Source organism: Convolutriloba macropyga, chromosome 6, assembly GCF_964194025.1.
Source record: "Convolutriloba macropyga chromosome 6, txConMacr16.3, whole genome shotgun sequence".
Lineage (NCBI taxonomy): Eukaryota > Metazoa > Xenacoelomorpha > Acoela > Convolutidae > Convolutriloba > Convolutriloba macropyga.
In genome coordinates, this window is record NC_134473.1 from 1,156,585 (window position 1) to 1,180,353 (window position 23,769).

At 37.5% G+C, this 23,769-nt stretch overlaps 1 protein-coding gene across 3 annotated transcripts in view; it reads right to left on the reverse strand.

Annotated features, from left to right (window-relative positions):
- Positions 1-261: 261 nt before the first annotated feature.
- The window catches only part of LOC142341425 (uncharacterized), a 60,013-nt gene continuing 36,505 nt past the window's right edge, over positions 262-23,769 (reverse strand). For all 3 annotated transcript variants that reach the window (XM_075392357.1, XM_075392356.1, XM_075392358.1), the window contains 3 exons: positions 16,243-16,427; positions 14,841-15,041; positions 262-1,189 (listed from right to left, as the gene is read on the reverse strand). In XM_075392357.1, coding sequence (XP_075248472.1) covers positions 788-1,189; positions 14,841-15,041; positions 16,243-16,427 — 788 coding nt within the window. In that variant the 3' untranslated portion in view covers positions 262-787. The remainder of the gene's footprint in view (positions 1,190-14,840; positions 15,042-16,242; positions 16,428-23,769) is intronic.

Sequence of the window (23,769 nt, forward strand, 5' to 3'; positions counted from 1 at the left end):
CGCAACAATATCTTCATTATTAAAAATTATTTAGGCATTCCAATTTTGAATGCCGACCAATAATTCAAGTTTAGTTCACAAAATACATGTACCAATTTCGCGGCAAAACCGAGACACAAATTAACCACTAGGAGTAGAGGAGTAAAAAATATACGTCTTCTTAAAGGATATTTAGAGCAATTTTGTAAATCTCAATCTGGGTGAAACATCAACAATGATTGAAGTCACGTTGGAAAATGCAATACGTATACTAGAGGTTAATTTGTGTCTCGGTTTTGCCGAAAAATAACTCAATATTTACATGAGAAAATCCACATTTCGTTTCAGTAATGAACTGTCACTGATCCTTTCGTTATAGTCAAAAAAGTTCTCACTTCTCTACCTGTTCTAGATATCAAATCACACTCAAGATTTCGAATTTACTGCTGGGCCATTTTCTGCTAAAACCTTCTATTACAAAACTGAAACTGCACCTGTCAGTAATTAGAGATCTAATTCAATTTTACTTATGATAAATGTTAATCATATTCAAAATGTAGCTAGATTTTAGCATGATTACAACACACGCAATCACTGCCATAACGCATTACATAAAATAAGTCCACTAAATAATTAGTTTTCGACCACTCCGAAAATCGTACAGGTTCAGAAATTTGATCTGAGCTGAGCATATCTGAATTTTGGATAAATCTACACTATAGCACAACTTTAGCAAATCTCACGACTCAAGCACGACATTAGCTATCTTAAAAAAGCGAATTGCAGCCATTGATTTGGTTTGAGAATTTCAACTGCTTGCGACTTGGCCATGCACTCGAATTCTGTACAAACACGTGTACTCGTTATTGCCATGATTCGAATGCACAACGAACGCAATGTATCTAAAGCTTGGATCAATTTCCCGCTCATTTTGGGCTAAATTTTCCATCGGATAGGTTTGCAATGTCATCCCATTCCCTCCCATGTCATAGCTAAAATTCCCCAAAAGAGTTCCCGGATCATCTGATTCGGAGTTGAGTCCAAATATGGAAATGTCTTTTGGAGCACTGGAGAAAGAGCCAGCGGGTGAGATGGAGGGTGGTATGTGTTGATATGATACTGATTGCACTTTGATTCTTCTAGCTAGTCTGATCACAACCTGACCAGATGCTCCTTTGAACGGCCAACAGTTTCCAGGACTCATTTCCGGCTGAAACAAAATCCAAATATCTGACAACCAGTTCTTGTTTATTTCTGTAAAAACACTTCATTAAATTGGGGGATGAACTCACTAATTTTAGACTTGTCACGGCTTTTTGAGCTCCTTTTTTCTAACCAAAAATCTTGAAAACAGGCTCTACAAAATTTCACCCGACAAATATGCAACTTATTACAGATAGTGAAAATTAAAAACTGTAGGCTGCTTTCATCGTTATGAGAAGAAATACCTTCTTAAGAAAGTCTTTCAGTAAATTCAATTCTCCTCGAATTCAAGGCGACAATTTATCTATTCCATTGTTAATTCAACTGATAGCCTATTGCAATTTTAAATGCGTTTTCATGCGAAGATTTTTTTCACTTCTCCGGAGAATATTAATGTTCTGTTCAGTTCGCCAAGTTTTCTTCTAAACAAGGCATCTTTCATTAAGGCTCCCAATAAATTTGGAAACCATCATGTGAGTGATCAGAACCTCCAATATAAAAAACCGTGCAACCATTTGTTCGTTTTCGTTATTGTTCCCACATTTTTTGAAAAAAAGGAGAACCTTATGCCAGCCCCACTAATTTGTTCATACATTTTGCCTTTTTGAGGGCATCGCAGGCTGGCAAATGTGGTATCAATTTGAAGCTCTACGTCAAGAATTTTACTACAAAAAGAAAGTTTAGGATTTTTCTATTTGAAAAATTCTACCCACAATTTTAGGCAATTTAACTAAATTTTGATCAAATTTAGCAAACATAACCGACTAGTGTCGGGCGAATTGCTCTCAAACGACCGGCGAGCGGTTGGCTTCGTCAGTAGCTAGCCACGGTTTATTGAACCCAGCGCTAGCTTGATTCGACTCTTCAACTTTTAGTTTTCTAGCTTTGTTAGCAAACAAATCAAATAGAAAACAAGTAAAAAATTTGCAAATTATTGCAAAATTTGAAAAAGCTTCCAGATTTCGCAGTGAAAATGTTCACAACTATTTTTTCCTTCCTGAATTATGTCAAGTAACCCATCTGCACGACTTGAAAAACTTCATTGGCCAGTAATGAAAGTTAAACACAGAAAAGGACAAAAACACTCAAAAATTTTGAAAACAATCACAATTTTTAACTAAATCTTGCTAGAATTCAAGACATTAAAATCTTCAAAACCATTTCATTGTCTCAAGAGACCATCCAGCATCACTATTTCAAGCTTTAACTAGTTTTAATTAATTTTATCAAAAAAGTGCTAAAGCTGGAGTCATTAAAATATAGATAAAAATTCCATGACTCTAGAAACTATGCGACAGCTTTTCAAGAAGCCTTGGAGGAGGTCCCAAGGACACTGATGCCGGAAAAAAATGATAAAAGAGTTAAAAAGACTAAAAAAAACTTGAAAAATTGCAAATAATTTTAAAAAATGCTGATCTTAAAATCTTGAAAACCCTCCGTTACATCTAGAAGCTATGCAGTAACCTCAGCTCAAACTCTAGAGGAGGTTACGTGGCCATTGAGGTTGGAAAAACCAAGAAATTGACAAAAAATTTCAAAAAACTAAAAAATTAGAAAATGCAAAAAAAAACTGCTAAAATTTGTGATAAAAGTTGTACTTAATCCATGGGCAACAAACATTTTTCAGTAACTCATTATCAAACCCTAACGGAGATTTTCTGGTGGGCTGAAAAACCTGAAAAATGACAATAATGACAAATAAACTGATAATAGCGATAATAAACTGACAATAAATGTTAAAATTTAAAAATCGCAAATTTTATTTTAAAAGAGCTGAAATTCGTGGTGTTGAAATCTGGAAAACAATTCATTACATTTAGAAATTATACAGTAACTACCTTAAGGCTGGAGAAAACTAAAAACCAACAAAAACTTGAAACAAAATGCAAACTTTATCAAAATAAATTGATAAAATTTATCAAATTAAAAAATTGAAAGCTATTCCATGGCAAAAAAAATTTTTTCAGTAACTTATTATCAAACCCTTAAGGACGTTTTCTGGCCCCTGCATCGGGAAAGAAGTATATAATTAGAAATAAATGTCAAAAACTTTGAAAAATAATGTACGTTTTGTCATAAAAAGGCTAAAATTCGGGTTGTTAAAATGTTGAAACCATTCCACTACCACTCGAAACTATGCAGTAACGTAATATAAAACCCTAGAGGAGGTTTCTTGACACCTAGGGTTGAAAAAACACAAAAAAATGACAAAAATTTTCAAAAAAACTTGAAAAAATTTGTGAAAATTAGTACAAAATGGCGTGTTTTTAGCGATTGATTGTTCGTCAGTAGCCACGGGAGGCGGGTGGGTGGGGGGGGGGGGGACTTCGGGGGTCTGATGGGGGTGGGCAAAAGTGGGCTGGGGGGGGCAACAGCAAGGTGAGGGGGTGGGGTGCGGGCAATAGGGGGGGGGGTCAACAGTGGGGGTGTCGTCAACCTCTAAGAACCGCCCTTCACAACCTAAGTATAAGTATCCAAAACAGTTTGAGCTGAAAGGCTCTAAGAGCAGTTAATGCCCGCTGGGCGCTACCTGTCTATCCCGTTTTTGAGGACGAAAAGTCAAAAGCGTCAGACGAAAAATCGGTCAAGCGAAAAATCGCATAAAAAAAAGACCGACAGGACTAATATAATTGCTACAAACTTCGTTTGAGAGCAATTAAAAATTTCGGTCAAAAGTCAACCATCTAATCATTTTTGACACATAGCGTTTTTAGGGTATCTTTGAAAAACAAGCATCTTAACATTTTGTCAATGTCTCCATATAGTACAGAAATACATCATTGCCTTTTTTGAAAAAAATTTGCGAAAAATTTCAGCCACTTTTAAGACATCTTTATGAAATTTTAACCCGTCCCTCACCTGTGCTAACCAAACTTTTAATCCAGTCTTCAGTTTCTTCCTCCTGAAGCTCAGACAAACCGGGAGAAAATCATTCGAGATATGTCTATTAATGGTCAATTGCTGAAACTAAATTTGAAAAATTAAAAAATTTTAAAGATATTTTATATTGAACCTGAAAAATTATGAGATTTCAAGTTTTGGCAAAAGCATGTACTTTCTCTGCATGCACAAACGACTGAAAACCACGCAACAAGGAATCATTCTGAATTACGAAGTTTTTTGGGACTACACAGATTATAAAAAAAAATCAGATCCTTTTTCGACAATTTAGAAATTTTGATCACCTTTTAAGCCGCTAACCATTAATTTTTCTCAGATTTGAATCTTCAAAAAACAACAAATATGAGACGTTAAGAGTAGCTCCAAGTATTCAGTAGGCTAATATTGAGCTCCAATTTCTTAAAACATTTGAAGGTTCCGACGGAGTGATTCGATCAGCGACAATCCGAACGAAAGATGGATACTACAAGAGACCAGTAGTGAAGCTCGCTCCAGTGCTATCAATGGACGAAGATGTTTTCACGAAGGAAAACAGGGCCGGCGATAATGGAGCTGAGCTCGCTAAGCTTGCGTAGGCGGGAAAATAGAAACAAAAAACTTTCTGTTGTCCTAGTCATTTAATAGTTATAGTTATGGTTCTAGTTCTAGTTACAGTTTGTCACGTGAAAAAAAAAAGAGAAAAGGGCGAAATAGCAAAAAGTAACACACAGAACTCAACGTAGCAGCCGCAGAAAACGGCTTAAAGTATAACTCAGCAAAATATTGCAAAAACAAACTGTCTTGAGCAGTAAATAACGTGTTACTGTGTCTTGAACTAAAAATATTCCTGAGCAGTAAATTGTTACTGTGTCTTGTATTCAAAATATTATTCTTGAGCAGTAAATTCTGTTACTGTGTCTTGTATTTACGAATTATTGGAGCTGAAATTCAACTGTTACAACCCCAACTTCTGGTATTCTCAGCCTGTGAGTACAAACAGCAAAAGCCGACTTAAGTTTAAATTTAAATATTTTTGCACAAACAGGTCTTAGACATATATCTTTGTCTTCGATTTGTTTTTTCTATCGGATTGAACTGGTATACAAAAAGAGATCCCGTATTGTGTGATCTGTAGCAATCCAGTTCAAATTGATAGTTAAAAAAACTAAGATTAGCCAACAATTACGAACTGAATAGTTAATGCAACGGTAAGTACAGCAGAGCGGATATACAGTTACAAAAGCGAACTGCATAAACGAACTATCCGGACAGATTTTGTAACCACTCAGAACGAACTGGGCGGTGTAAAACTTTCTTTGTGAAACACAAGGAGAGCAGCCGTTACATTTGGTCCGCCGACCCGGACAGTGGAATAAACTGCTGTCCAACCCAACAGTCGAAGTGACGAAGTCATCGACAAACGAGAACAAAACTCAACGAGCAATTCAACAACGCAAAGCCAATTACGCAAAGCAGATAGGAACGTTGAAAAGCATAACTCAATTAAAGCAAACAAACAAAGGAGCTGTAGAGATTCAAGCTGCAGTCCGAAACTTGCGAAACAACTGGATTGAGAAGCAGGAAGAAGGTTTTGAGCTCATTAAGAATCAAGATCGACCAAGCAAGCTCAAGACTCTATCAGCAGATACTGCAATTGGACGACAGCGTTCAAAAACTCGTGAATAAGAAAGCTGAGACTCTCCGAGACCCAGATATCTCTTTAAAACGCAAACTTGAGACAGAAAAATACTTTCAATATTTGAAAGCAGAGTGGTTACCGTATATCCACGGAGAGACAAACATGTCAAGCCAGCAAAGCCAGTCAACTCTTCATGCCAATGAAGAGCAACCGCCTGCGAATAATGTGCATCAGTTAGAACAAAACGTTGGAATTCCAGAGTTAAACCAAAACCATGATAGCACAAGCTATGCAACGACGAATACGGTTACACGAATCGTGCGGACAATCAACCACAATACAGAAAACGTTTCAGAAACATCTTCAGTGAAACGTCGGGTTGAAGAACGAATAAAGGAATTTGAAATTGAATTAGAAAGAAAGTTGCAAATCGAACGAGCCCAATTTGATCGAAAGAGGTTGGAGCTAGAAATGCAAATGAAAGAACTAGAGATGCAACATCAGCTTCGGCAAAAGGAGCGAGACCTAGAGCGCCAATTGCAAAGAACAGCATTGGAGAAAGATGACTTACGTTCTCAATCGACTAAGGCGCGTGACAAGTCACCTTTCAATTGGACCCTAAAAGGGAGAGATGTCTCGGAGTGGGCGAATTCGATGAACGACAAGCAAACACCAATTCGACCAAGAGCTCGCTTCGACGTCAGCCCTGAACGAAATAAGCATAGGCATTACCCATGGTACCCAAACTCTCGTGAACGCTCAGTAAGTGCTGAAGAGCGGGATAAATCGCCGATAGCTCGAAGGCACTACAACACTGGACATTCAAGCAGTAGTTTACCAAAATTGAGGTTGAAAAATTTTGACGGAAACCCGCTGGAGTGGCCTAGCATGTTCATAGCAACAGTAGATAAACGCATGATTCCCCACTCAGAGAAAATGAGCCATTTGAAGACACTGCTAACAGGCAAAGCAAAATCTGCAATCTCGGGAATGGGCTATTCTGGACAGTTTTATAGTGCTGCCTGGAACATTTCAGAAAGAAAATTTGGAAGACCGCATGTAATTATAGATGCGCAACTCGAGAGCCTACGAAAAGCTAATCAAGTGAAACCTCATGATTCAACCAGCCTGATTAATTTTTCTGTTATTGTATCTAACTTCGTGAACGTGCTCAAAGAGTACAAACATATTGGTGATTTGCAATCAAGTTCGACATTGTACATGGCAGATGATAAGCTACCTCTAGTTCTTAAAGAAAAATGGTGGTTCTACGTCGATGACAAAGACTAGGACTGGCCTGATCTAATCATGTTTGAAAAATGGCTATCACGAAAGGCATTCGTGCATGAAGGGGTTTTCATCGTTTAAAGGGGAACAGAAAGAAGAAGACCGACGCAACACAAATAGAGAAAAACGATTCTCGAAGACATCGAACTTCAGTGCAAGTTCAAACCTGCAAGAAACCAAGCAGACGCAAAACAACCACTGTCCACTAGCGGATGGCACTCATAAATTATGGAACTGTCCAATATTTAAGAATATGAATGTCACCGATCGCTATGCAGCAGTGAGAAAAGAACGCTTATGTTATGGATGTCTGGGGAAAGGGCATGCAATCAAAGATTGTAAAGTCCACCCGTGCGGTATAAATGGATGTACCAAAAAGCACAACAGACTGCTACACTCAGAAAACCAAATGGACGAGGGTAGTCACGCAGTTAATGTAAGCGCAGCAACAATCAAAAAGAGTAACCAAGTTACTATCTTTCTTCAAATCGTTCCGGTATCGGTTCAGAGCGGTGGTAACAGGTTGACTACCTACGCTTTCCTCGATAGTGGTTCAACAGTATCGTTCATCGATCAAAGCGTTAAGGATCAACTACAAGCCAAAGGCACGGACGTTACCTTGAGCATAGCTGGCATACATGGGACGCAAGAATTGAGGACAGAGAAGGTTCCTATCACAATAAAGGGACTACATTCAAAGGTGCATTCGATTGAAGCGTTTGCACACCCATCAATCTCAATGGGAAACACAACATATGACTACAAGGAACTGAAGAACAACTTCAGACACCTGAATGTTCTCACTAACAGAACATTCAACCTGATGGAAGTAGGCATCATACTTGGACAATATGCCTACGAAATTCAACGTCCATTGAACTATAAGATTGGAACACGAAGTGAGCCTTTCGCCGTCTTAACAGAATTAGGATGGGTAGTCAGTGGTCCCATGACAGGCAAGCAAAGTCAAAATATTTGTCATTTTGCCTTCACAGAAGATGTTAAAGTGGCAGAAAATATCCAATCATGGTGGGACATAGAAACTTATGCTTCCAAAATAAATGTTGTAAGTCAATCAAAGAAAGAGCATCAAGCTCAGAAGTTTCTAGAGAGCACGACAAAGTTTACAGGCGAGCGGTACGAAGTGGGCATGCTCTGGAATGAACCAGAACCCAATCTTCCAAACAAATATAGCTCAGCCCTTGGTCAGCTCTACTCACTGGAACGAAGATTCCAACGAGACCCAAAGTTAAAAGAATTGTATCAACCGTCAATTGATACAGATGTTGAAAAGGGATTTGTGAAGATCCTTGGTAAATCGGAAGTCAAAGGCACTTTCGGAAGGGAATGGTATTTGCCACACCATCCAGTACTAAACCCCAACAAACCGGGTAAAGTTCGCCGTGTTTGCAACGCTGCAGCAAAATACAAGGACGTATGCCTAAATGACAAGCTGTTAGCCGGACCCGATCTACTACACGGATTGATCGGAACAATATTCAGATTTCGAGAAGGACCAATTGCCCTAACCGCAGATATTGAATCAATGTTTCTGCAAGTGCAAGTTCCTGAACGGGATAAAAGCTGCTTGAGATTCATGTGGCGACCAAGAGTGAACGAACCTGTGCAAATTTACGAGTATCAACGTCATGTTTTCGGAGCAAAGAGTTCACCAACATGTGCCAACTACGCTCTGAAGCGAGTAGCCATCGATAACGAGGACGAGTTCCCAATTGCAGCAAAAGCAATCCAAAACAACTTCTACATGGATGATTTCATCAAGTCAGTCGAAACACCTGAGGAAGCAATCAAGGTTTTCAAACAAGTACAACCTATTCTCTCAAAACATGGATTTGAACTGAAGTGGATCACCAACAGCGACGTGGTAACTAACGCAATCCCAGAGGACTTGAGATCAATCAACAACACAAAGCAGGTTGAAGTAGAACCCAGCAAGGAAGGTTCATCCGTGCTCGGGCTTCAATGGACAATTACCGATGATAGTTTACAGGTTAGAGGTACAAGCAAAAAAGTTGAGACACCAATCACCCAAAGGAAGATCTTATCTCTTGTTTCATCAGTGTTTGATCCTCTTGGACTGTTTGCACCATTCAGTGTTCATATGAGACGACTCCTGAAGAGCATCTGGACAAAAAATGGACAACATTGTGACAAGTCAGTGGAACCTAACGAAGAAGAAGAGTTTCTGAAGTGGAAGGCGCAGCTTTAGCAGAAACCAGCATTGATAGAAGATACTTCAGCACAGCCAAGGACAAACTTCATGTGTTTGCCGACGCATCTGAAGACACAATGTGCGCTGTGGCATACCTACGTTCAAAGCCCAAAGAATACTCAGCAGACTTAGCATTTGTAATCGGAAAGTGCCGAGTCGCACCGATGCGACACCTTTCCATACCACGCTTGGAACTACAAGCAGCAGTGATGGCGGTGAGACTTAAAGAACAGGCAGTGAAGGAACACGAATCAAAGATTCACAGTTGTAACTTTTGGACCGACTCCACCACTGTTCTGCAATGGATTCATAGCTCCCACCGTAAGCAACAGGTGTTTGTTGCAAACAGAGTGGCTGAGATTTTGGATACAACTAATGTTTCACAGTGGAATCATGTGAGTGGTATTAACAATCCAGCTGACATCGGGACACGAGCGATCAATGTTGACGAACTTAAGAGAAGCGAATGGCTCACTGGGCCGGCCTGGTTGAAGCAACGAGAAAACGAATGGCCTGAACAGGTGAATTTAACATTTGCTTCAGAGGAACAAAACGACGAAATGGTCTTCTCAGCAAAGGTTGAAGAGAAGAAGCGGATGATTCAGTGGGAACGATTTAGCAATTTCAATCGACTAGTAAATACAATGGCATACGAACAGCGCGTATTTAAAAAACACAAACCGGCAACAAAAACACTAAATGTTGAAGAAAAAGAGGGTGCACAAGCAGGTATCTTCAGACTACTGCAGCAAGAACAGTTTGCTGAAGAGATGAAATCTCTCAAGGCTGAAAAAGAAATTCTAAAAAACAGCAAAATTCTCCAGTTTTCACCATTCATAGACCAGCAAGGACTTATTCGTGCCCAAGCCAGAATAGGTAAAAGTCAACTGAACTTCGAAACCAAGCATCCAATACTGTTACATTGGAAGCACCATGTAGTTGAATTATTCTTGCGAAATGAACATAAGAATAGTCATCACGAAGGTACTGAACATGTCAGAAACATAGTTCAGCAGAAATTCTGGATCCTAGGCATACGAAATGCTTTGAGATCGATCAAAAACAAATGCATTAGATGTCGAAAGGGAAGAGCCCAAACAAAGGCACCAGTAATGGCAGATCTACCTGAAGAACGATTAGTCGCATCAACAGTGTTCTCGAATGTGCGCGTAGACTATTTCGGACCAATCACAGTAAAGATTGGTCGAAGAAACGAAAAGCGTTGGTGCTGTCTATTCACATGCCTTACTGTACGAGCGGTTCATATAGAAATTGTACCCAAACTAGACACTGATTGTTGTCTGAACGCAATTATGCGATTCATTGCTCGAAGAGGCAAACCGGTCAAAATGATTAGCGATAACGGGACAAACTTCGTTGGAGCTGAAAAAGAACTGGCAGAGTATATAGCAGCATGGAACAAGAGGCAAATTGAAGAACATCTGATTCAACAAGGTATCAGATGGAAGTTCAACCCACCTGCAGCACCACACTTTGGAGGAATGTGGGAAAGACTGGTTAGGAGTTGCAAGAAGGCAATGTATGCCGTATGCCGTGCTGGGCAATCGATCAGTCACGGAAGATGTTCTGTCGACCACGATGTGTCTTGTTGAACAGACGTTGAAAGCTAGACCGCTGACGCCGGTCAGTTCTGCTGCTACGGATTTAGAAGCTATTACTACAAACCATTTCCTACTTGGCAACAAGAACCTTTGTTTACCGTATCTATCAGGTGCAGAGCAATTTGTTGATCATAGAACGCTCTTCCGACAAACACAAGCTTATGCAGACCTCATCTGGGACAGATTCCGCAAAGAGTACTTGCCAACGTTGAAAAGTCGAAAGAAATAGCAGACCACAACGGACAGAAGTCTTCAGCAGGGTGATCTTGTGTGGTTAGTGGAAGACAGTGACAAACGTGGATATTACGATCTGGGTCGAATAACCGAAACATTTGAAGGTTCCGACGGACTGATTCGATCAGCGACAATCCGAACGAAAGATGGATACTACAAGAGACCAGTAGTGAAGCTCGCTCCAGTGCTATCAATGGACGAAGATGTTTTCACGAAGGAAAACAGGGCCGGCGATGTTGGAGCTGAGCTCAATAAGCTTGCGTAGGCGGGAAAATAGAAACAAAAAACTTTCTGTTGTCCTAGTCATTTAATAGTTATAGTTATAGTTCTAGTTCTAGCTACAGTTTGTCACGTGAGAAAAAAGAGAAAAGGGAGAAATAACAAAAAGCAACACACAGAACTCAACGTAGCAGCCGCAGAAAACGGCTTAAAGTATAACTCAGCAAAATATTGCAAAAACAAATTGTCTTGAGCAGTAAATAACGTGTTACTGTGTCTTGAACTAAAAATATTCCTGAGCAGTAAATTGTTACTGTGTCTTGTATTCAAAATATTATTCTTGAGCAGTAAATTCTGTTACTGTGTCTTGTATTTACGAATTATTGAAGCTGAAATTCAACTGTTACAACCCCAACTTCTGGTATTCTCAGCTTGTGAGTACAAACAGCAAAAGCCGACTTAAGTTTAAATTTAAATATTTTTGCACAAACAGGTCTTAGACATATATCTTTGTCTTCGATTTGTTTTTTCTATCGGATTGAACTGATAAACATAAAGAGATCCCGTATTTTGTGATCTGTAGCAATCCAGTTCAAATTGATAGTTGAAAAAACTAAGATTAGCCAACAATTACGAACTGAATAGTTAATGCAACGGTAAGTACAGCAGAGCGGATATACAGTTACAAAAGCGAACTGCATAAACGAACTATCCGGACAGATTTTGTAACCACTCAGAACGAACTGGGCGGTGTACAACTTTCTTTGTGAAACACAAGGAGAGCAGCCGTTACAATGTTTTTGGGTTGTCTTTTAAAAGGGCTCATAATTTTTAAATTTCATTTGAATTGGAAGTCAATTTTAACGGAGCACATCACGTAGCGGAACACTTATTTACACTGAGGCAGCAACGTCAACAGAAAAACGATAACATTCAGGGCTCGAACGGCTATTTTTAAGATAAGAGAAACGAGATTTTCGCGATTTTTTGTTTACGTGCCGTGCTTTGACTGCTGCTGCTTTAACCTTTTCAGTATCAGATCTATTATATCAATACGACTGTTTTTAGAAAACAAGTTCGTTCTTTTAGCACATAGCTTCAACTGTGAGTCACTCTTTACGATTGATGATTTTTTGACTTTCAAAACAATTGGTTTGAAAAATTGTCGATATTTAAATCTACCTCTATTGTCCTTTTCGGCGGCTTGCCTTATCATCAGTAAGGATGACAATTCGTATTGGAAAGAGACAGTTTTTTGAGCATTCAATTTCATTTAAAATCATGAAGCCTGCCCGCTTTGAAACGACAGTTCAAACAAGTTTTTTCTATTCTGAAATGTTTAACTTCCTGCTGTTGACCGTTTATTAGTTTGAAGTTGAACAAATCTAAAACAATTCGGACTTCAATTGATCCGTAACTCTTATTTTAAAAAAATTAACGTCATGTTTTCAGGAAACAAACTTTACAACTTTACTTGAAAAAGAATCTTAATTCACTATTGATGAAAGTTTCGTATTTTGTTCAAAACACAATCAATTATGAGGTCTGAAAAAAACTTAAGTAAAATATTCCGTCCTCCTTTTGACCCTTCTTGTACGCAGCTTTTGGTTCTATAAAATTTTATATTATTTTTTCCAGAACTTGAATTTTTAGACTTGATGCTCATATAATTATAATATATGCATTCTCAGAGTGTTAAAACAAAGACTACATCATAAAACTATTTCTACTTTTAAAAGTGCCTCAAGGAGTTTTTTTTTATTTTTCTCAATTTTTCTCAAGTTTTTATATCAGGGAAAAAACTTGGCAAAATTTAAGACATATTTGTCCCGTTGATAACGTAGCCACATAATCGAAATAATTAGAACAATTATTTGAAAATTGTTCCAGTTTCCAGTATTCTGCATTTCTGAAGCCAAGCGTAACGGCTAGGAATAGCTTGAGATGAAGAAGGTTTCAATGAAAACAAGGGACGTAGAGTTCCTTGATGATTTTGGGTACGTTTTTGACTATTTCGTAACTTCTCCAGCTACATTTACCAATGCTTTTGACTAAAACTAACATAAGCCGACAAATGTCGAAAGACTTGCTCTTGAACGACAGGCGAGGCAATTTAATTCATGGTCTTTAGTATAGATCAATTTTTCTTTATGGGTGCAAAAAACCTCGACCCCACCGGGTTTCGCACCACTGACCTCCCGAACCATGGCCACCCGCACTTACCACTGCGCTACGAGTAACTTAATTTTCCTTTGCTGCAACCGATTTTATATTAGCAACAAGCTTTACTTTCGAGCACTAGAGATCACTCCAAAATGATGAACGAAAGCGTGAAAAAGAGAAGTCAAAGAAGGTTCTAGAAGAAAAGCGCAAAATATCCAAGCAAAAAATTTGCATAAAAAAGACACACACGTTTACAATAACTGCTATGAACTGCGTTCAAGAGCCATTAATCACGCTGAAAAAAGAGTATAAAAAACTGATTCCGTTGAATCAGAAGTAATCAATTTTGCTAAAGAATTGCTAAAAGAAATCGGTTATATCTCCAAGAGTAATAGAAAAAAGGCTGATGAAGCTCAATCAAAATCGTCAATCAAGCAAAATAATTCAAATTTGGTTCATGTTCAGTTAAAACACGTTGTGGTAAAACTCTGTTGATAATATTCATCATAATTTGAGTGCAACTAAGTATTTCGTAATTGAGGGGTACTTAGATTTTTTTTAGTTCCTTTGAAAAGTCAAATATTTCCCCATGTTGTTTCTGTTTCAAACCTCAGCTAAATCACTTTTTCGTGGCAGTTTGTTAAAAAAAAGTTTAGGTACTAAATCAAACGTTCCCCAAATGTCATTTTCGATATACTGAATTGATATATGCTTTCAAATGCGAAGGCGGGAAGTAGCCTTTTGTTGAATGGAATGTATTGCCTTAGTGATGTAAACAATTTTTGCGCTCCCTGATAATTGTGGAAAGTCTAACTGAAAGAGGGAAGAGCACAAGAAAAAGTACAAAACTACCATCTGAAAAATTGCTCTTGAACGACTGGCGAGGTAAACAATTTAGAAGGCAACATAGGCTAGGAAAACTTTTAAGGTGCAAAAATCCTCTCGGATGACAGTCGAGAGTCAGTGACATAAACCACATTTTGTGAAATCGAAAACTGTTCTAGAATTCAACGTCAAGCAAAGTTTTTGCATGGAAAAAACACACCTTTACAATAATTGATTAAAATTTCGTTCCAGAGCAATTAACAATAGCGAATACTATTACAGGAAAATGTTTCATTAGTAGAATTTGTAGTGAAATCAGGGTTTAAAGTTTGAAAAGGTTTATATAAGAATAATTACCATAACCGACAAACACAGGGAGAATTGCTCTGCCGAAACGATTGATGAGAGGTTGGCTTCGACAGTCACTAGGTACGGTGAGGTGTGACTGGCGGGGGGGGGGTCACACTTGTAACATTAAGAGCCACCCATAAGATTCTCTCTTCAAAACAGTGAATCAGATAATTAGAGACTAGTAAGGCTCTAAAGGGGAACAAACCTGAATGACAATTCTCGGGGATGGTGTCTGGTACCAGAGGGGGATTCCAAGTAGAGTTACCACAGACGCATACTCAGTGTAAGTTTCAGTGCATCGGGTGCTCACCACAGTTCCACCCACACTCTCCAGTGCATAATCTGCCAGTCCAGTCCCATCTTCACTCAACGCACGTTGCACCTCTTGACGAACCAGGGTGCGGAACTAAACACTCAATGAGTAGAAGTCTACTAAAAACTAAAAAAGATCAATTTATCCCTTCCGTTAAATATAGGTTACGTGACTCGGCTTGAAGTCACCAACAACTTCTGGCGTTTATCGAGAACAGCGCAGCGTTGCACGATTTTAGGCCGGAATTTCAAAGCGACTTCTGCAGAGTTACATAAGCTCCCGTAAAACACGCAACTTGTACGTTACAACATGCCGAAAGTTCATGGAAGTCAAACTCGGACTATGTTTAAAGGAACTTCTGGGACTGCAGACTTTCGAATTTTAAAACTTGCACGTGATTGTTTTAAGCATGTTTTAAAATACACAGAAGACAAGGGAAAATGTCCTAAATCACAACTGTTTCTTCGTAAACTTAACTGAAGGCAAGCGAAAGCCACCAAAAAATAAAACCAGGTTTATCGCCCATAGCGTGAATTTTTGATGTCCGTATTATGGTCAGTGATGAAATGGTAAATACTCAGCTACAAATATGATGGGCAAATAACCGCATTTTCTGTTTAATCTACAAAAATAACACAAACCAACGGCTGATATACAAAAATCTATTCTTTAATTTTAAACTGAGGTGCTGACAAATGTTTTTAATTTAAACAGAAACACAATCGCATTCTTGAAGTCAAAGTGGGAAATCAATCTTAAATTGGGCATACACAACACATAACCGGGAACAGTTCTACCTGTCTATTAGGAACACATCGGGGAACAGTTATACCTTTCGACCAAAATAGAAATTTCAACCAAATCGTCCCTTCCTCGAATGTGAGAGACATAAAGTTGAATAAATGTCTCTTTGCGATTCAACTTTATGTCTCTTACAATCTCAAGACGGGTTTCGAATTCATTCGAAATTACTTCTCTGATTATTCGACAAACACAAAATACAGCAGAACAGTCACGCCACAGTAATGAAAAAAAAACGGCACAACAGAACATGAAACAAATCAAAGATTAATTGTATATTCTAATCAACTATTTGATAGATTGAAGTTTAAAGTTCTGACGATCGTTGCTCTGCCACTCGCATTTATAACGTTAAAATGATCACATCTAAATAAAGCTCTCAAAAATCTAAATTTAGCTCAAGACAACGGCCACGCTTAGCATACATTCGTATACAACAGTTTCTGAAAACAGTGACTATCAATGTTTAAAAAGTAAATAATAAGTAACTAACTTGTTCAGATGACGACAGATTGTAAAAGTACGCATCTAGAAACTGCGCCAGCAGCGAATAATTCTGCTCTGTATTTGATTCTCCGCTGAAGACCTTGAAAGCGTTCGAGATGTCCGCAAATTCTTCCGAAGTCCGTTGCGACCGTTTTGCATCGCAAGTTTCATTATGTTGTGACGAAACCATTCCTTAAACAATTATTAGGCAATCAATCAACATAATTAAATATTAATGTTAATACCAACGAATTGGAAATAACACAAGAGGCTCGGTAACGTGCCTAACGGTCCAAAATCATTTTCCGACCACTAACTTAAATCTTTGTACGAAGTGCTATTCAAAACATATGAACATAGCCGACAAATTGCCGAAAAATAGTCACCGTTGACGCACATCGGGATTGAAATAGACAAAGCAAAAAGACGAGATAGAGATTGACAGTATCAATTTTTCTTCAGTGTCAAAAAGTTTTCTTATGTGGCGTACAGTTTAAGTTCATTTCAAAAACAATAATCAATTCAGCTTCTGAACTGAAGGCTGTTAAGTTTAATATTATCATCAACTAGCAATGGTTCTAAAGAATTTGAAAGCCTAATGCACTATGACTTAATGCCCGGGATGGATCGGTTTATCTCGTTTCTTTTGATTCTGCTCTTTTTACATTGACCGTATTTAGTAACTTGCGTAATTCAATGAGTGAATAGATTAAAATCGATTCAGTTGAAAAGTGAGTATGGTAAGTCAGGAGTCAAACGGGAAAATCGTGACTTATGTAAAACGCAATACGTGATCAATAAGTAAAGCGAAATAGACAAAAATAGCAGGACGACAAAGAATTTTCACTCACTTCACAAAAATCCAGACCAAGAATTGACAACCAATGGATTGGAAAAATCATTTAGAAATAATTGCACTTAAATAGAGAAAACATAGAAAATGAAAGTCAAATTGCCGCATGTGAACAAAAAACCACTATTGAGAAAGCAAATTTTTGTTCGAACGCGGTGTTCTCACTCAACTTTAAAATTAGTAAAAATTAGTAGTAGAGAAAAAATATTCCAAGCAGCACAAATCACTTGCTTTTTCGCTCCACTTCCTGTTTCGACTCCACTTCCTGTTTCCTTCTGTGAGCAAAATCATCATTTTCATTACCTCAAAAAACACGAAAATGTGTTAACAGATCTTAAAAAAAGACAGCGCCCCGATACAATTCAAATCCTTTGAACTATTAAAAAGGAGATCACCTGAGTAATAACTGTTGAGAGACTGACAGCGGCTAATGAACATAACAACCAACATAGCTGACAGAAAGCCAGAAAATCGCAGCGATTGTGTTGTAAACGTGGTGTAAAATACAAAAGGAAAATGCGAAAATCTAGGAAAAAGTCGGTACTTAATGTGATCGTTACCTTGATTTTGTCTTTCTGTCTAAATGCTTTCACTAAAAGCTACTTTCTTTCAATTTACCATCAAGTAGATAGATAGATATCCGCAATTGATATTATCTGCACCAGTTTGAGTAAACAAAACGACTAACGTCGGGCAAATTTCTCTCAAACAAAGGCCGAGAGGTATGCTTAAGTCGAAACCAGCTCGGGTTTAGGAGCGGTTAGCAGTACGAGGCGATTGTGTGCGTTGGGAGGGGAGGGGGTTGATGGAATTGGAGTGGGGGTCCACACCACCAAAAACTGCAAACTGCATTTAACACTATGATTTGGTGTTCTCAGTAGCTTCGATAAATTGTTAACTTAGGGACTAGCCGAGCTCTAGAAGGACCCTCTGCGCTTTATCTGTTATCCCGTTTTAAGGACAAAAAATAACAGCGTCAGACAACAAATCGCATAAAAAGGACGCACAACCTAGAAATTAGTTCGCTGCAAACGCTAATTTAGGAACCATTCTGACTTTAATTCCGTCGACCATAACCATTGCAACTGATATTCATAGCAAAATATCAAAGCACATTGAAAACAAGCAAGCATACCAATCAAATTCTTTTGAATCAAGGAAAATCCGCATCTAAATAAGACCTATATAAATTAAAGGCACAAAAACCGACAAAAATAGAAGATCGCTTCACCAAAAACTTTGAGATTAAAACTTGATATACAAAAAACACATATGCAAAAAAAATTTTGAGCATTTCTCACCAAATTTGAAGAAGATAGCAATTTTTAACATATCGAACTGTACGAGAAAAAAACACAAAACCAGGCGAAGCATCGAGATAAACAAATTTTGTGAAACAAGAAAGCAGGTCAGACAAAACCTATAAACAAACGCGCAAAAGTATGGAACCAAAGCTACCAAAATGTTTGGCGTAGGCTTCAATTTAAGCCCCTTCAACCTTCAAAAACCTAACACCCTTTCATAAACAGCAATTTATTTAAGCTTTACAAACAGATTTTTCCAAAGATTGGTATTGTTTTTATCCGTTTTCAGATACTTTCATTAAGACTGCGATATCTGTGAAAAAAAAGATACTTAAACTATAATCTGAAATAAGCATTACAAAGATTGAATTTGGTTAGGCTCACTACTGCCCCCTAATGAGAGGATAACGGGACTTGTTACAATACCGATCAGCAGCAGACTTGTTATCGTAGACAAAAACAAGTAAAGGTCATCTACAACTGCGATTTATGGGTTCATCCCATACTGTATGCTTCATTTTTCGGCATTGACTCCGTGCATTTCTTGGGAAATCTCAATTACTTATAACTAAAGGGAAAAAATGATGTAAAACATCCATGAGTGAAAGTAGTGAATCTACCAATTTGTTCAAGAATAACAGCAAACTAAAGAAAAACAGTAAATATTAAAGTTAAGATGCTCATGTGAAAAACCACTAGCAGGAAAGCGACTTTTTGTTCAAACACCGATTTCCCGCTCAAAAATTAGAGCGAACAAACTTTACGCCACTAAACCACTTGAGTTTTTTGCTCCATTTCCTATTTCAGGGCGACCAAAATCATCACTTCAATTTGACTTCAACAATCATGAAAATGTGGAAAGCTCTTTAAAAACGACAATCCGGAAGAATAATGGTAACAACTTGAGGGAAAGTTGACCAATAATACCAATCATTTCAGAAACAATACCAGGAAAATGAACAACAAAAAAGTATCTCCCCAGAAAAGAGGGTAATGCATTTGATAAAAATTTGAGTAGCGACTCCAAAAAAACTGTTGTCCAAACAACTGCATGCAAAAAAATGCAAAACGATTGGTTGTCAACCACCAAATAACTGCCAATCGACAGAAAAACTAACAAAAAACTTCACGTAGAGAAAGAGGATGTTAGGTAAAGGACAAAATTTTAAAAAAAAATTCTCTACAAAGTTTTCACAAAATTTAGCTACAATTAATCCAAAAGGAATAAAAAACAAATTTGTATTATTTATTTCATTGAAAGTCTGCTGTTCAGCTTCTGTGGTATCTTTTAGGAGTTTAGGAGCAGAACTCATAGATATCAATTATCCATCCAACAATAAAAGTTAGCAAAAAGCACAAAGAAATCAGCAAAAATTAGCAAAATAAAAACAAAATCTGCCAAAAAAGGATTAACATTACGATTAGTTTCAACAAAAACAACTCAAATAAACTCAATTCCATCAAAACGCAGCTAAAACCACTAGAAAAACCAATTTGAACCATAGACCTCCCCAAAAGGCTATAAAAAGTTGAAGAGTACAAAGCATTTCAATACAAACTGAACTAAAAAAAAATATGAAAGCTACTGAACTTTTTAAATATTACAAAAGCAAATAAAGCCAAAAATTATTTGATAGTGTAAAAATGGTCGAAATAAAGAAAATCATAAAAGGCTAAGAAGCTTGTCTAACATTGGAAAACAAATAACAGCAAAAATTTAAACAAATTAAAAATTCCTCAATTTTTGTCATTTTTCAGAACAAAAATCAATGGATACTTGGTATCTCAGATTTCTTTAAGAACATACATCTCTTCAAATTCCACTTAAAGCAGTAAAACAAAACAAGAGATGAAAAATCTGTTGTGATAAACTTATTATATTTCAGTAAAATTGCAATTATTCGCCCTGATCTAATCTTGATTGAGAGCGCTCACTAGCGCTCAAGTTTCAATTTAGATTCTCCTGCCGCGTTCGTTTCTTGAGTTTCACTGCACTGTTGTACAGTGAGCTGGGCCTTGTTTTCAATGCCTCCACGACCACACAACAATATCGACTACAGTGATGATCTAGTTGAAAAATTGATAGCATGCACCACTACGAATTGCCTTGTACAGACAGAAGTTATGGTGCCCGCTGACTTGGATTGCCCGCCTTTTCAGTGCGGCTTTTGTTGTTCTTCAAATAAAATGAAACAATCAAAATCGTACTCTGAAGCGGTTACAAATTCCTTCAAAAATGAGCAGCAGACTCGAGCAAAGTTGTTTGCCGAAGCTCAGCAAGAAAAATTGCGTTAAGATTACGTTAGGATGCGAAAAGATTGAATTCAATCGTAAAAGCAACAGCCATCTGACAATGGTACTGGTTACGATTTTGTTGAAAACATTCCAAATCAAATTGACGTATCTCTTAAGCCATCTGATGTTTAAAGAAATGATCAAACAAAACCAGTTTCTGTATAAGTCAGTAACATTGAGGAAATCTGAGAATTTTGAATGTATATATGTGTTACCAGACCTAAATAAAGCTGAGAGAGTACAGGAGTACAATTTGCAATAGCGTAAACCTCAAATTGAAAGTCAAAACTCTGCAAACATATACAAAAAATGTCGTAGGCGTATACAACAGGAGAATTGACCACAGACAAAAATCTCCTCTCAAATCTCGATTTTCGTTCTTAACGTTCAGAGCGCGCTTTCGATTGAGAGAAGACTAAACTTTTGCCAGCTCTTAAGCCTAGTATCACCTGCTATTGTCCAGAAAAACATGGCTTGATGATTCGGTCAGTGATAATCGAATTTTCGCAGGTCACACCTATAGTCCTTACACAATCAGATCGAACGACCGGTCATCATGGTGGACTCCTAGTAGCAATGAGTAACGCTTTCTTGGGTAAAGTTAATTTCATTGATTTTTCAAGGTGTGAGCAATTTTGTTTTGTTGTCTTAACAAGATTTTAACTCTGCATTATACTTGCATATCTACCTACTCGAGGATCGGTGTTTTATGTCAAACCTAGTGTTACAGAAGACAAATTGCGAAAAGCTCTTGCAGCTGTGGAGGCAAGTATAAGCTGTCAGCAACGCAAACCTGACCAGTCAATTCCACTTGCTGATTTCATTTTTCCCATAGTACGTTAGGAGTCGATCTCCTCGCCTCAGAATGATAAGCAAAAATTTTTAGAAATTTTATGCAATGATTTAATGCTTACACGAATTGTTGACTTGTGACTTTAATATTGTAGAGCGATTGTGCTCAGCTCCTTAACCTATTCTTTTAACAAATATGTTTACCTAAATTACCAATATATGCGCACGCTTAGCTTATACGATCAACTCTTTGAACGAGGCTGACTTTTCGTCACATGTAACACTGTCACAATCTTTTGCTCATGAGTGCTCTTGCTGAATCATTTTGCTCAACTTGAATCCTGACATTTTATCGACGTTCTATCATAACAATTTGTGCTCTAAACAAAAATCTAAACAGCAAAAGGAGAAAGCGTTTAGAAGCTCCATTCTATTATTCATCGCAGACAATGCATTGCTAAAAAAAAACGAAAAACAACTCGGAAAAATTAAAAAGTGAGTTCAATGTCTCGAAAAGGTACAAATGATTCTTATTGACATGGACAAGCAAGTGCTGTTTAACAGTGCACAGAAGTTTAATACAAATGAAGCGTTTGTTCAGTTGGAAAGTTTAAATGGTAAAGTGGCTTCCTTAAAGAAATGTTCCACAAAAACGAGGTCTCTTCAGAACGCTCAAAGAAAGCTAATCTGTTCAACAAATTTTTTCAAATTGAAACAGAAATAAGCTTAACTGACTTTGTCTGCGACAATGAAATCAAATTATCTGATGTTCAGCCTTGATGAAATTCAAATTTATCATTTGCGTGTAGGTAGCGCGATTCCTGCATTTGAAGACATACCACTGACTGTATTAAGTAATGCGGCTCGTACATTAGCAACATTCACCAATCTTGTTTTCAGTTTTTATTAATTAGAAAATTTGACCTGGGAATTGGAGATGTGCATGTTACTCCTGTTCACAAAGAACCCCGAGCTCGCGTTGAAAAAAATCGGCCCATTTAAAGACTCCCGAGGTTATCTTTATTTTTGGGGAAATTTTATTTCTGTATATATATCCGAAGATCAAAGATCGGCTGAGTCAAAAAGATGAATTTCGTGCGAAGCAATCAACAGTTACGCAATTGCTCACATTACTGCAAGAGTTATATTTCAATTATGACGAAAACGTCTAGTTGTTTTTTATTTAGCTTTCACCAAAGCTTTTGACTTTGTGGATGATTCAACGTTGCTTTCGAAAATTGTTCATTTTGGTTTTGACACAGATTGTGTGAACCTTACTGATTATTTATCATCTAGATGACAATGTGTTAAATTAGGTTTTTTTAAGATAGCCTCCAAATTATTAGTGGTTCCTCATGGAAGCAAGTCAGGGCCGGTTTTCATTGATGATATGATCTACGTAACCTAAGTCTAAAACGTTTTTTGATACGCTGATGCCACTAAATTGCTAAGCCGACTTTTGCCTGAATACTGCTCAAAATAATCTATATAGCCTGAGTTTTGTCGTTTCTTCTACATTGATGCACGGCTTGGTTTCCTGAAATTTCAGAGCTACGATGATTAGAACAGCTCAACATTCATGGCCTGTGTTGGTGCTTTGATTGCAATGACAACTCTTCCCTGCTAAAATTATCACACTCTCTGCCAATATGCTATCAACTTATCAAGCGTGATAAGTTTTTACGGCACGCATAAACAATGATAATTGCATGTATTTTAACAGAATTTTCAAGTTGAACTCAAAGTTCTTAAACCTACGAACTTTTGATTGTGAACGTCTGGCACTGAGACAAGCTAAGAAATAATGTGGAGAAAAATGTTTTTCTTTTCAGAGTTGAGCGTATGACGCCGCGGATTAACTTGATGTCAGCATCAATTTTTCAAAGGATATTTGCAAATCCAACACCTCAAGTTTGAATCTACTAGTTACAATGAGAAACGATAATTTGACTATGATTTATCTTGCACGTGGTACCTCAGGTGTAGATGTAGTTGTGGTATTGCATGATTTTCTGGTCAATTAATCCTTATAATTTCCTAGCTTTTTTTTACCTAATTTATATCATTTTTATCTTTATGCTACCATTTTGTCAACCTTATTTACACCCTCAGAAGTTGATTGAAGTCCTATACTACTAATAATACTACTCTAAAACTCATCTAAGATCATAATAGACGAAAAACCACCAAAGTAGCATAGAACTCATTAGTATCAGAAACCTTTAAACCACTATCAAAACAAGCCTAAGCAAAAAAACCAATCAAAATCCGAACGTGAACAAGATTTTGC